Here is a 15,022-nt window from a genome sequence, read left to right as displayed (position 1 = left end):
GAGTTGTAGGCAAAGGAAGAGATTGAGTTACTGCTGGCTATCAAAGCTGACAGTGCTATCCTGTTCCTGTGATCTGTCAGAGGACAGCCTTGCTGTGTTCCAGCCTCAGCAAGTGACCTGGCTGTTGCACTTTCAGTGACGAACTGCTGTTGATTTGGGGACCATGTCATACTAGTCACCATTCCTTTTTTGCATATATTGTGTTGGTGAAGAAATCATGGAGTTTCAGGGGATAAAGCGTTTTAGGATTCTTGCAGTAAGCTTTCATTTCTGTCTCTGCATTTCTGGCGACCGTTTAGTAGGGAAAGGCATAAACCATGCTGAGGGAAGTGTTCCAGAAGGAAATCCTCTCCTGCCAGGGTTGTTTTACCTCTTCTCCATATAGTGAAGCCTGTTAATCTGCTTCTCTTGCCAGTGGGACACTGCTTGTTCAAGGCCATTTCTCACTCTTTTATTGCTCCTGGAGACTGGAAAACAGCAGGGACTGGGGTTTTTCCCCTCAGATGATGATGCTACATTGTAAACTGCTTAGCAAACCCTGAAGGACAGTAAAGAACTGAGGAAAACAAAGCAAAACAGAAGACAAACCATCAGCGAATAAGGTGGTTCTGTAATACTGAACTTGAGGTATAAGTCATTGATCCAGATGAGTCTCTTGAGGGACTTCCAATCTGGAAAAGCTATGCTGTTACTTGCCATTATTTGTGCAAGGGTCTGCTCAGGGGTAGGTCATACAAGGTCCAGATGACTTCATTGGATTTAGATGTTTATTACAGGTGCTATACAGGAAGGATTTCCTTGTTTGGCTTTAGTCCCACCAGTGAATCATAAGATCCAAGATGGCAAATGCAGCTGTTACTTTTGCTGCTTTGGGGATCTCCTTATTTAAGTGACAGCAAAGATCTGGGCCATTGGCTCAAATATTTTTTTAACTTGCTGACCTCCCTGGGCATTCCTAAGTATCATCACAGTGAAGTTGCCAAGGGAAGCACAAAGCCAAGTCTGGCCTCAAAGCTGCATATTGAGGAGTCAGGATGAGGACTGGCACCTGCATTAGGTACGTTCCAAAGAGACCTCCAAGGGTGCAAGGGGGTCGGCTTCAGCTGGTATAAATAGCTATAAATATATGGATTTACCCACATATTATCGGGTGAGTTTTTTCGGTCATGAACACAGCTTGTGTGGAGTTTGTCATGTCCCAGTTCCAGTATATGTGCACAGACACATCTTTGTTCAGTGTTGCAGGCTTAGAGGAAAAGCACACCAGCAAAGATCCATCTCTGTCTTCTCTGGAAGAATAACTCTTGGGAGTGGTCAGGGAGAGGTAATACTGATTGTTACCTGCTTGGGACAATTCCATACATGCCTTCCTGTGGCTTGGTGTTTCAGGAAGGACCCAGGTCATCTTATTTGTAAAATAATTTTCCAGATCTGTTGCAAGTTTGTCACCTTGCAATCATTTTGCATTCACCCCAGCAAAGTCAGTGGGAATTCAAGGCGAGAGACACGATTTCACTCCATCTCTCTGTCCATTCAGTATTATGGAACACTCAGCACACAACTATGTACACTTCATCAGCTCTGCTATTAATTAAGCATGTTCCTGGGGGACATACACAGCCAGATGTGACCAAGTCACCAAAGTGGTTGGAGTTTAGCTGGGTTTTGTCTGGAATTTGTGTGAACTGTGAATGTGAACTCTGGTGTTTTCAGGGGCAGGGGAAGAAGTTGTTTTTTTGTGGAAGACCCATTTTTTAGTTATTTTTGAACTAAGGCTAAAGGGTTAGAACATGACATTTTTCTCTCAGAACTTGGGAATCATATGCAGGGGACATAAATGCAAGGCATGAGACAGACATGTTTTATCTGCTATGAGCAGAGCGATCTGGAACAAAGCAGCAGTCCATCTGGCTGACCTGCTTGTGTGATCTTTGGTGCTTACTGATGCCTGGTACTGTATTTATCTTGAATGTAGTTTTGCTCTGAAAAGTGACCTTTTATGAAGTTGCTGTAATGAAATTCCACAGTCCACTGGATACTCAAGCATGCTTACTTCGTCAGTCAGTGGATACTTATTCTTGACTCTGCCTTTGCATGTGTTTCTGAAAGAAGCCTAATCTTTTTTTAGCTTGAACTTAACAAGAATTCAGTAATTGGAAGTTAACAATTGTATTGACTATATACAAATTAAACCCAGTTTGCACTGTCATAACTGTGTTGACTCCACAGGGGTTAGCAAGAGTAAAATTTGCTTTACAACTCAGTCATTTGAACAGATGTGATTCTGATTATGCACAAAACCCAGTGAAATAGTGACACTTTTATGCAGTCACTTTTCAGACCGTTATTCGAATATTTTCTTTGTATTAAAACAAGTATAGTTTTCTAAATTCCCTTTACCCAGGTGTTAGTTGTAAATTGCTGGGTTCACTGAGTATATTCCAGGATGACATCAGGTATGACATAATGTAGAGTGAGGGCTGACAAAAGCACAGATCCTGCACAGATGCAGGACTGTTAATCAGAAAACAGGCTAGCAAATGATTTCCTCAGGTTGCGGATGGTCTCAGCTTTTGCTTCGTCTTCAGTGGCATTTCCTCGCTGAGGTGACTCAGATATGCTGAAGCTGTTTGTCAGGGACTGCGATTTGCTGAAAGTGAAAACAGAGTTCAGTCTCAGCAGGAGAAGGTGGATATTCAAAGCTGGTTACTCATGCTTTGTGTTTCACCACATAGACAAATGCAAGGATGAAAGGAGAGGTTGGCACAGAAAATACCCATGTGCTAAGACATGTAGGAATGGGGAAGGTGAGACAGAAGGGGGCATGGGCAAGTGGCTCAGTCCAGACTGGTAAATGTTGATGAAAACATCTGACTAGAAGTATGCAGTTGCCATTTGGTGGGGCTGTTGTGAGAAACCCTTAAGTCATTTCACTACTAATACAGAAGAATGGATCAATATTAGGGGTCCCCTGTCTCTCATCAGCCTTACCAGGCAGGATGGTCTTGGCCTTTCAGCTGTGAGAGCACCAGAGGTTGGGTAAGTTGGTGTCCAGATCCCCTGCAATGTGTGCTGTTTCCTGCCCTCCTCGGCCTGTCTGCTCTGACTGTCAACTCTCTAATGCAGGTCTTTGGGTTGCTCCTGCTGGCTGTGTATCTGCTAGTGGTCAAGTTTGGATCAGGACTGTGCTTTTGAAGCAAATGTCCCAGTTTTCCCTGCTACCATGTTTAGTTTCTTCTGATCAGTAATAGGAATCCAGCACAAAACCAGACTGGAAAAAGTACCTGAAATATGTGTAGTGTGATGACTGCATCCTTAGCACCAACGTTTTGATCCTTAAATTAACTTCTTTTAGTTTGCCTTGCTAATGTAAACATCATCACTGAAAGCGTGTTCTAGAAGACCACTCCTCTGCTTCTCAGAAATTGTCTTCTTATTCCTAGCCTCTATTTTGTTCTGACCTATTCATACCAATTTGCTTGTGTTAACTTCTAGTCAGCATCAGGCTTCCTTTTGGTCAGTTTTCCTCCCATGATTCCAGCTAGATATGCTCCACAAAGGGTCACAGCAAAAGCTGCTACTGAAGATCCAAAGATAATTCAGCAGTGTGCTCAGCTCCAGAAGAGTACTTCCCCAGTCACCATCTGGAATTTTATATAAATGAATAGGGCCACCTCCCCTGTCTCCCCTGCCTTTTTCCTACCAAATGTAAAAAGTGTCTTTGTGGCTCCTGCACTTGGGAAACAGTGAAGGAATAATTCCTGTTGAGGCCAATATTGTGGTGGCTGTGAGGACTATATACCCTGCTGGGAAGGCAGTGGCTGTGTTGATATAGCCAGGGTAGAGCACAAGATGAACAGTGAGCACATGAACAAGAGGAGGAGTGTGAAATCTTTGTGATGTCACATACAACCTATTCCTTCTGACAAGAGATCACTGGTGCGCTGTTACGTGAAGGGATTCACATTTACCTCTGAAGTGACTCACAGCTGTGCAGGCCTTTGTCTCTGGGGACTACTGCCTGACAACAGGTGACATGTTCTTCATGCCAGCTCAGGGTACTTTTGGGACATCCTTATTCTAATATCTACAGATGCTAGGAGTTTGTCAGAGACTTACTTCAGGTGTGGGTGTGGGGTGGTTTGCTGCTTGGACATTTCCGTGGGGCTGGGCTGGCTGGGAGCCCGGCCTTGGGCAGGAGGCCTGGGCTGCTGTGGAGGGAACGCGCCTGCCTTGGAGGCCTGGACTGGAGAGGACCCAGCTGCTGATCGGACTTGCTGTGGAGATCCAGGTGACCTTTGCTGAGGGGAAGTGGACTGGGGACTCTGGGGCTGCTGTCCTTGAGGAGACAGCCGCTGCTGTGGGGGTGCGTTTGTCCGTGGAGGCTGAGGTCCCTGCGGCTGGCGTGGTCCACCTGAAAGGGACACGTAGACATAAACGTCAGGAAATGTGTGTGGTGGGCAACAAGCATGGAACATCTCTATGGAAAGACAGGTTTTGCTAAGAGGAGAGACTCTTCAGAGAAGCTTCATGGAGAAGAATATGGCAAATCCTCTCTTATAGGCCTATAATTGGTGTCATGCCCTCCTCTCTAGAGTTTTCCATTTCTCTACCTTCTTCAGCACTAAAGAAATCCCTCCACTCTCCCCAAAGGGAGTCACTTCAACCTGCCTTGCCCTTCATGTATCTGGTGTTTCTTATCCTGGGTTAGCACTTCCTGCTTGGGGAAGGAAGAGTCACTGGAGAACCAACTCTGCGGGAAACATAAGCTGACCCTGCTGGTTTGGGTCAGCAGTCCCTTCATGGACCCAGCAGTTTGACGTGAGACATTCCATCCTGTCACTATCCATACCTCTGTTCCAGAACCATCACCAGGTGCCTTCAGTTGCTTTGGTAGCAGACTCTCAGAACTGAAGAGGATGTGTGAAACAACTGGACATGACAAGAGAAATTGCTGGACATGACAGATAATACTGTGAAAACCTGACAAAAGTTGCCAGTAGTGTTGTGAGGTCTGGCTGGATTTCCAGGTGGTCAGAGGAGCTATGTGAGAAAAAGTTTTACAGAGAACTGAAGGGGAGTACTGGAGACAGATGGGGAGTAGTATCCTGCAAGGCCAATAGCATATATCAGTAATAATATGGAATGCCAACATTACATACATGTGTTTGGTATCAGAAATGCTCAATTTTCGATGCAGCAAAACTGTGACCAATGAGGAAAAGATAATTAGAGGAGGGTGTTAATTTGGTAGAAGGTGGAAATGGAGAAAGGAGGAGAAAGTGACAAAAAGAAGGGACTAATCAGTTATGTGAATTGGGTGGTTGGTGAGATCTGGCTACCTGCGGGCCAGCCATGTGCTTCATCACCTCAGTGTACATCAGGACAATAAGCCCAACCTGTTGTTCTGACTAAGCCACATAAGTCAAACCTGCTTCTGCTGTCAGGAGGAGCTGGAGGTGTGCTCTGGCTGACATGGGAACTCCTGGACAGATGGATCAAGGATCCTGGCATTGTAACATTGATGTCTGTTCCAAGCCTGACAAAACTAGCATCTTGCCGTCACTTCTTAACACTTGTAACTGCACAGCTTTGTGCAGTGCCCAGAATCTGTGCTCAGAATCCTTCTACAGTGCCAGTTCAAGTGGCCTTGTTTTGCTAAGTCAAGTCCTACCAATGGTATCAACTGGATCTATATCAATTTTTCATCCCACTTTCTGACCTACTGTGGAATGTGACAGTATCTGCTTTAATGGTACACTGAATTTGCTGCCTTCTTGGCAGTGAATTGGAAAAGGAGCGAAATCTTTATCCTGATTCCTTTTATTTAGAAGGCAAACTGATAGGATTCAGAGTCATCCCTGCCATAGGAATCAGAGAACTGTACCTTGTGGAGGAGGCCGTGGTTGTGACAGTTGTCCAAGCAGAGGTCCAGTCTGAGATTTCATTGACACAGGCTGAACTTGTGGAGGCTAGAGGGGAAAAAAGCCAGTCCAGTTAATACAGAGTCCCCAAAGAGAAGCCCTGAGGTAATACAGGAACTGTAGAGTCATGAAGTGTTCCTTAAATACACACTCACACACATGCAGCATCTGGTAAAATCTCATGGGACTAAAATGGAGAGGTGAGTAAAAAAGAGCATAGAAGTTGTTTGCTCACAGGGAATAACAATGAAGTTACAATTTAGAATGTTTTTTAGACAATCAGGAATTACCAAATGTATCTGGCCTGAGGGGTTCTCTTAGTCCCATCTCCCATTTTGGACAGTTGCCAGCACCAGATGTTCCGAAGGAAGGAGGGATGAACCATGGAAATGTCTATGGAGTAATCATCTCTGTACCCTAAGGGGTCTCCTCTTGATTGCTAATAAGCGTGGGCCAGCTTCAGCCCTGAAACATGAAGCCTATTATCTGCTCCACAAAATCTTTGCAACAGTTTCAGATATTTTGTTTTGATATTTACATCCAGACCCTTTGAGTCTTGCTCAATTTTCAGCCTCACTGTCTTTCTCATTTCTTATCTCTGTTGCTTTGTTCTGAGTTTTGAGACTAGTTCTCACAACCTGCCCATGCTAGGCCATTCATTATTTTGCAAACTTTAACTGCTCTCTGTCTCATTCACCTCCTTTCTAAAGCCAAGAGACTTTAGAATCCCTCTAGTCCCTCCATGGGAATATTTCCAAGCCCCTAATTGTTTTCATCACCAACTTCTCTTTCCCAGCTTTGTAATTTCTCCTGCAGATGCCAGAGATGGGTCTGCTTACATTTTTCCAGATGAAGCAATATCTGGGTTCTCTGTATACATTGCCAGTTCATTTTTCCTGCATCCTAATTTCCTGCTTTTCCCTTGTCAACACAACCATAGGCTGAGCAATGGTTTTCATTAGCCTGTATGCGACAAAGTATTTCTCAAGGGAATGGCTGGTGCCACTTGAAAGTTCTGCACATTGTTTATGCTCTCCCTCTCTCTACCCCCAGCTTAGCTTACCCTGCAGTCTTCCATATGGAGTTTCATTTGCTGTTGTGGTGACTGAACATACATAGCTCTGTCAGATGTTCTTCACTGCCATCCCTGGTCCTGACTAACGCAAATAATTTGGTGCCATCTGCTCTTTCTTCTCTCTCGCTGTTTAGTCTTTTTGACAGATATTTTAATAAACAGATTAAGCAATGCAGAGCTGCTGCACAAAGGGCTGGTCCAAAGTTAACAAAAGTCTGAGTAAGCCTATTGCACAAAATTGTTTATGAAAACCAGGGAAGCTGGAGACAGATAGGCTGGTACATGCTGGATTATTTACATGCAGAACATCATGATAAAAGGGTCTTCAAGGCTTCTGAAAGGTCAGGAGAATGAGCTAAGTGATTCTGAAAATGGGAAGAAATACTTGGAAACGCTGAAATTAGTTTCAACTGACTAACATGAATGTGATGAAGTTGCCAGCCCATCTTTTGCACTATTTAACTGGGACTTGCAAATGGATGGGGAAGGCAAATCTGGGAATTTTCCATTCATGGCTTCTAGCCCTACATAGCTTGGGAACTAAACCTTACCTTGGTGTTGATGGAAATTAACTGTTCTAATGCTGTGAGATGTCTTGATTAGATCAGGCAAAGAAAAGGAATTGGATCTCATATTCACCTCTACAGCCTCCCCCTACAGTCAACCAAGGCATCTCAGAGATAAAGGCAAAACAGGTTTTTGAGGCTGAGAGATCAGGGGTGAGGGCCCAAGATCTTCTGGCTTTGGAAGAGAAACAGAGAAGGGAAAGTCTGGTGGTGGGTCAGAAGGGTGAGGACAGAACCACAGTGTAGCCATGAGACCGGGTTCATGTTGAAGGCATGAAAGCAAACCTGTCGTTAACATCTTATCTTGTCCTGGGCTTAACCAACCCATTTATCAACATGGCCAGGCACAGTATCCTTGAAGTGTCCCCTCTGCTAACTGTTCACAAGAAATAAAATCTCTAACATCTATATCTGAGGTCAACTTCTGCTACACAATAAAACCTTACCTTTTATGCTTTCTAAAACTTTACCATCCATGCTTTCTTTTAGAGCTTGTCTGTTTCCTTGCCTAAGGCTTTCTGACGAGCTACATAATTCTGACTGATTGCCTGCTATTTACCACTTCATGAAAGAATTCCCAAAGAAATTAAAGGAAAAGAATTGGAAGGAAATTAATGGGACATTTTTTCTTCTTCACAAAAAAATCACATGGTAAATGCCCTTAGCTGTGGTTTCTGCTGATTTATTAATTCTTCTGTATTCTTCTTTAAATTATCTTTTGAGATAATTCATAGTCTATGACTTATTTGTCTAATCTTTTCCTATATTACTCTTGCAGGTTTCAAACCACATATTTTCTATTTGTTGTACACCAGTCCTCTGAAGCAGTAACTATTTCTAATGATATTGCACAGTTTTTTTGGCAGCTTGGTCACTTCCCAAATTCATTTCATTGGATGTGGCCATCTGGAATTGGAGGCTTAATAATTTTTTAAAAATATCAGTCATCATTGATTTAATAACTGTTTTTGTTCTTTTCTGTGTCATTCTGATCAGGAAAAACTATAACGAGGTAAAGAAATTCCCCACTTTAGGCAATTACATTTATTAGAGTCACAACACTGTCCCTGTTGTGACTGGGAACACATGCCAGTATGATTGGGAAGACATGCCAGTTCCAGATCTTCAACTCTTCTTTTCCTTCCTTAACTTTGGATGATCCATAGAGCCCACTAATTGCTTGCTAGGGTTCCATTTTCTGATGAACTCAAAGAATTTGTTTCATTCTTTCCTCTTTCTGCTCCTCAAAATAAATTTCTGTCCTATTTACATTTCCTTTTATTACTGTATGATGCCACATAAAGGTCTTCTTAAATGTCAGATTTCCAAATTCGAAATATTTTTTTCCCGTTTGTCTTGAATGTCCTTTTTGTCATTTAATTCTACAAGTTTATTTCTCACATTCTTGGTTCAGGAGCAGATCAGAAATGTATCTATGCATTCTGGAAAACAGTGGTCTCTCAAATAGCATCTATACAGTTTTACTGCTGGGAGTTGATTCATTTTCTTTTCTCGTGCTTTTGTCATGCCCTTGCTTTTTGGTACCACATTTGTCCCTTGGACATTAAATCTAATGGTACACACTCACTATCTGAATTTGTACCTAGGTGTTTCTTATGGTAAAGTCAAGGTGTTCTTACCTCCCTCTGAACTGCTGTCCCACTGTGATATTTGACTTGCTTCTTGATAGCTGAAGTCTCATATTGTTGTGACTTGTTACTTTTCCATCTCTGTCAATTCTGTGCACTCAGTTTCATGATTTCTCAGTTTTTCTCAACCCAGAGACTAGTATAGAGAGGTCCAAAAATATGTATAGGTATTCTATTTATACCCATAGATACCCAAGGTGTCATATTTCTATGTATTCAGTACTTCTGTCTTTATATTCAGAATTGCTCTTTGTATTCCTTCTGTGGAAGTCTTCACCTGTAGCTCTAGTTCTGCATCTCACTAGCCTCATATTTAATTATTCCTTTCTGGACACTTCTAACTGTTATAACATTACATTACTAATGTAGCATGTACAATTTTTGTCATGTTTGGGGCACCAAGATCTTTCTATATAGTAAAATACTCTAGTTAACCTGTTTGTGGGTTTAGTTTTCTTGATTATATATACAGGTGTTTCAAGGTTTTATTCCCAATGAAGACCCTTTTCTTATTTGACTCTTCTATTTGACACCCTATCCCTTCAAGATTTATTTTGTTCTTGTTTTGGCCTTAATTTAGGTCTGCAGTAATCCAATCCAATCCTGTACCAGTATATCGTGGACACAGAAAACATATGCATCTGTCCATGGTCTCAGTTTCTGTTGGCTTGCTCCTTTGCTCCTAGTTCATACATTCTATATCTCAGCTATTTCAATTATAGTTCTTGATTCCGCTTTGTAAATGCTATCTCTTCTGTGCCACTTTCCCTGCCTCAAAGCATTTTCAGTGTTTATTAAATGTTTACTCCTTCACTCTAGCTAAAACTTGAAGTTACCCTGAATACCCTTCATGCTGGGACCTGGTTTAGCAGGAGTGGTCTGTCATATAACAAAGGCAGAGCACCCTAAAGTGCCTTCTCCCTTTTTTTGTCTCGAGTGGAAATGAAAATTGTACTAGTGTGTTGCGATCAGTTTTGTCCCTCAACCTTTTTGCTCTTGTCTCTTCTGTTGTCCTCAAGCCTCAACACTTGGCTTTCTGTTAGATACTGAAAGAGGTGTAGCAAGTACACCTGGATACTCAGGTTATGTTTTCAGGTATTTCATTTATATAGAACCCCCCCTGGGAAAGGTGGGAATAAAATTAGATGCATTTGATACTCAAAATGGATGTAAACAAGAAGAACCAAGGGGTCAGTTTAAATGCAAAAATAACAGATTCTTATATGTGTTCAGCTTTAGAAAAGCCTCCTCCTGATGAAGGTGACAAAGGACATCTCTGAAGAAACTACAGTAAGGAATGGAACAAGTCTTGCTGGAGATTCCCACTTTCTGTTCTTGAAAGCAGAAGAGGGATGCAAAAACCGGAATGAAACCCATCCTGAAGGGATGGTGTTAGATGGAAATGAAACTGGGTATTAGAATTTCCTCTAAAAATGCCTGTCTTCAATGTGAATCAATGAATTTAGCAAGTCTGAATGTCTAGATGCATGGACATGCTACTGGTGTGATGTCATATTTATCTGGAAGGAGAGTAAAGGAGAGAGATGTATTCCTTAAGGGCACCCACTTTAAAGAACCTGTGAGAGTCTCCTTTGGAAGAGCAGGTGTCAGCCTGTCCAATACACTCCCGTATGAGACTGTTCAGCTCTCTGAGATGTCTGACTTGACTGCCTCACACATTTAGCAAGGGGAGAGAGAAAGAAAGACATTCAGGGAAATAACTTGATCACAAGTTATTCACTCATACCCAAGGCCTCAGTGGTGACGGTGTAGATCCAGCAGTGATGACAAGCTGAGTCATTTTGGAAACAACCAGATCGGCTATAAGTTGTCTGTCCTCCTCTATGTGCTCCCCAATCAGGGGCATTGAGCTGTCCATCACCTGCCACAGGAGGCAAAAACAACAGTTAGTAAGGTGGTTTCCTGCTGGCAGATGCCTGTTTCAACTCACCTCTTACATTAATCTGTTTTGTGCCTCCACATCCTTGCCAATATTTATAGTCACCACTCTTCTCATGCTGAAACATGCTTGACTTTTCCAAGTGTGGGATTTCGCTTAGGGTTTTTTGGTAATGTACATCCCCCAACTCTCCATCTTCCTTCCCTGCACAACGGAGCCCAGCCAAGACTTATGGTGGCTGGAAGCTTTCTAAATTGACTTAATACAAATTTTCTCCTTCACATGTCCTGAGGAGACGCCTCTGATGGACGCCTCTCTAGCATTATCCCGCAGTATTTGGGGATGACATTGTAACTTAAAGGGCCACGGGAGAAGAGAAACAACATATACTGAAGCCTGAGGAGATGAGAGCAACAGGGACTGGAGGAAACCAGGAAACATTTGGGATTAATGAACACAAAGCACTGCATCCTGAGAGGGAAAATAAACACCACAGATGTGTAATGAATAGCATGTCACCAAACCAGCACCAAGCACAGGAAAATAAACTTGATCTCTGCTTGTCTTCTTGATAATGTTGTGATACAACTGCTTCCCAAGCAAGTTCTACAAATCTACTGGGGAAAATTGGGAAGCAAGACTGTGGGGATGGGGGAAGGAAAACTGTCAAAGGGTCTTTGAGGTAAGAAGTGGCCTCACAACAATAACACTGAAAGCACAGCAGACCCCCAGCTGTATAGCAGCCCTGAACATGATTTTCAACAGTTCATCATAAATCAAGTGTTTTGCAAACATTAGCTAAATCCCACAGGAAGAACTGTACTCTGATGAAGTTAAGATTCAGCTGGAGTAAATATAATAGTACCAAAATATCAGGGTTGAAAGAGTTTATTTTATTTTGCTTTTATTTTTAAAGCAAACATTAAAATCCCTGGAAATGCAAAGTTGAAGGTTGAATTACTCAAGAAAGGCACTGACTCACGCTCAGATAACAATCGGAAGTGCACTCCACCCTGGCAAGGCTGCAACAGTACACTCTTTGAGGGAAATGGAAAATTTTGTACCCTCTTTTTTTAGATTTAAAGTAGAGGAAATCAGTGAGGTGAGTTCACTGAGTTTGTATTATGCTCTCTTCTTGCAGAATAATGGTTTTGTTTAATTTCTATAGGCGTCTTCTATGAACACTAGAAAAGCTACCTAGAAAGTTTTAACTACGATACACATGGAAAGGAGGTTGATGTTTATATCCATGGCCTTCTTGGCGCAGGGGGCAAAAGGAGAAGGTTAGAAAATTCTATGTCAGTGTTTGGCAAAATACACAAGGTGGTTTTTCCTTCCACTATACACTTAACTGCTCTTCCGTTGAGAAAATGAGGTGGGGAATGTGATGCTTCCTAGCAATGCCAGAGAATGGCCAATTTCCTTCTGGGTCTCACTAGCCGGGGGCTTTTGGGAGCCCTCCAGCAGGGCCCTGCGCAGATTTCTCTCCTCTCCGCTCCTATCTTAAAAGGAAATGTGGCAATTACAGCTCCCGAAAGAGAAGGGATGTCCCGGCACAGCGCGGTGCGAGGGGCCCGTGTGACCACTAGATGATGCCGTGTGACCACTAGATGATGCCTTACCCTGCCGAGAGTCAGGCGAGCCGCGCTCCCGGCTCCCGCCCGCCTGGGAGTCACCGAGACACGGCTCACGACACCCCGAACCCCGCTTTTCATAGACTCGTAATATGTTTGGGCTGGAAGGAAGCTTTAAAGGCCACCCAGTCCAATACCCCTGCTATGAGCAAAGACATCTTCAACTAGATCGGGTTCCTCTCGAGCCCCACCCAACCTGGCCTTGAATGTCTCCACAGATGGGACATCCACCACTATCTGCACTATATAAAATTTCTTCCTTATCTATAATCCGAATGTACCCTCTTTTCGTTTTAAATCATTATCATCTGTCCTGTTGCAACAGGCCCTGCTAAAAGGTTTGTCCCTTTCTTATGGGTCCTGTTACATACTGGAAAGTGCTATAAGATCTGCCCAGATCCTTCTCTTCTCCAGGCTGAACAGCCATAGCTCTTTTGGGACCTGTCTTCATAGGAGAGGTGCTTCAGCACTTTAATCGTCTTCATGACCCTCCTCTGAATCTGCTCCAACAGATCTATTTTTTTCCTGTGCTGAGAACCCCAGAGCTGATTTCCCTGTCTCAGGGGGTGCTTTTTCCTCTTTCTGTATCTGAAGAGGAAGATGGTGCTTTGTAAACCAAAGGTACCAGGGGGAGTGAACCCTGGAGCAGGTTTCACCTGAACTAGTGAAGGTGCACCTGGGATGAGGCTATCTGCTGTCCTGATGTGTAGTATCTGGCAGGGAAATGTGAGATGTGGGAGAAAGCAAATACAGAGTGAACAATCACATGCACAAAGGCACAGGCCTTTGAAAATAGCAGTGTTTTCTGTGGATAAAATGATACAGCTGGTAGCCACTGAACTGGAAAGAATGGTGAGTTGTCACCTTGCCTGTCCTGTAGGAAGGGTGAATTGGTCCGGAACTGGGCAGATACAAATACTAATACTGAATAAATTGGCTGGCTGAGAGGAATATGTGAATTACAGACAGATTGGCCTCATCCCTTCCAGGTGATCACAGAACAGCTGGGCAAGGCAAGAAGATGTCAGCACATATGGACCCAGCCTTTGTAGCTGCTCAAGGTCAGTGGCTGCTCCTGGTGCAGCTGCTGTTGCCTGATAATGTGTATGAGGGGTGAAGGAAAAGTGCCCAGGGAGGTTCAGGAAGAGACCATCCTGGTTCTCCCTCTGTGCCTATCTGATGCTGAAGCCTGGACTTGTTCTTTCACACTCTGATGTGTGAGAGTGGAGAGGGAGGGAGGGAGGGAGGGAGGGAGGGAGGAAGGAAGGAAGGAAGGAAGGAAGGAAGGAAGGAAGGAAGGAAGGAAGGAAGGAAGGAAGGAAGGAAGGAAGGAAGGAAGGAAGGAAGGAAGGAAGGAAGGAAGGAAGGAAGGAAGGAAGGAAGGAAGGAAGGAAGGAAGGAAGGAAGGAAGGAAGGAAGGAAGGAAGGAAGGAAGGAAAATGGTTGGATATATTGAAACAAATGATAGGCACTGCTGAAGGATGAGCAGGGCTCCTTGCAGGGTGGCAAGGAGCATGTCTAGTAACATATCTTAGCTGTAGGCAGGGCTTATCTTCCTCTTCCAGGACTAAGAATAAATCACATGGACACATCACATGCTTGCCCTCTGCTTGCTTTATATTTTTCATCTTAGCAGAGATGTGGAAATGAGCTAGATTAAAAAACCAAGAAATAGAGGGAGAGGGGAGATTATTAAACCACACATGTTGCTGAGCTCTTTTGAGAATCTGGCTCCTGACATCACCAGAGAATTTGCATTATTTTGAGGAATTCTTATTGAGGGCTAACTACTTATGTTGAATATTCCCTCAAAGTGATAAAGTTCTTTAAAGCAGAGGAAAAAAGAATATTAGAATTTACTGTTAAATTCACAGTCTGTTTCAATATGAGTGATGAAGATGGTACATGAGTGTCCTAATGCTTTGAAGGCAGAAACATAACAGATACTGCTGTTTGTCATGGGAAAAGACAAGAAAGTGAAGTTCAAGTAAGAGCAAATATCGTGTGTGCAAGATTATTCTTGTGCTGTTGATAACTCATCTGTCTTAATCTGATTTTGTTTGCAACAAACCACTGTGATAAATCTCAGTTCATAGAACTGCCCATCACTACCTCTGTGAATCTTTTCTGAAGAACTACTTTGCACTGTGAAAATTAATTACTGCCTGCAATTGCATTGTGCAAATTCCTTGTTTGTTCAGTCCATTTAGGCATGCTTTCTTGTAAAATGTCACAGCACAGTGTTCCTTCTTACCAAGAAAATACAACTGTCAC

General features: G+C 43.1%; 1 protein-coding gene across 2 annotated transcripts in view; it reads right to left on the bottom strand.

Annotated features, from left to right (window-relative positions):
- Positions 1 to 2,153: 2,153 nt before the first annotated feature.
- Positions 2,154 to 15,022, bottom strand: part of SYN3 (synapsin III) — a 183,621-nt gene continuing 170,752 nt past the window's right edge. For both annotated transcript variants that reach the window (XM_088165370.1, XM_014876966.2), the window contains 4 exons: positions 10,962 to 11,096; positions 5,888 to 5,972; positions 4,120 to 4,414; positions 2,154 to 2,650 (listed from right to left, as the gene is read on the bottom strand). In XM_088165370.1, coding sequence (XP_088021496.1) covers positions 2,518 to 2,650; positions 4,120 to 4,414; positions 5,888 to 5,972; positions 10,962 to 11,096 — 648 coding nt within the window. In that variant the 3' untranslated portion in view covers positions 2,154 to 2,517. The remainder of the gene's footprint in view (positions 2,651 to 4,119; positions 4,415 to 5,887; positions 5,973 to 10,961; positions 11,097 to 15,022) is intronic.

The sequence above is a fragment of the Sturnus vulgaris genome, chromosome 5 (assembly GCF_052056855.1).
Source record: "Sturnus vulgaris isolate bStuVul1 chromosome 5, bStuVul1.hap1, whole genome shotgun sequence".
NCBI classification, from domain to species: domain Eukaryota; kingdom Metazoa; phylum Chordata; class Aves; order Passeriformes; family Sturnidae; genus Sturnus; species Sturnus vulgaris.
The sequence above is the reverse complement of the archived record's forward strand: the minus strand, read 5'-3'. Positions and strand labels throughout refer to the sequence as shown.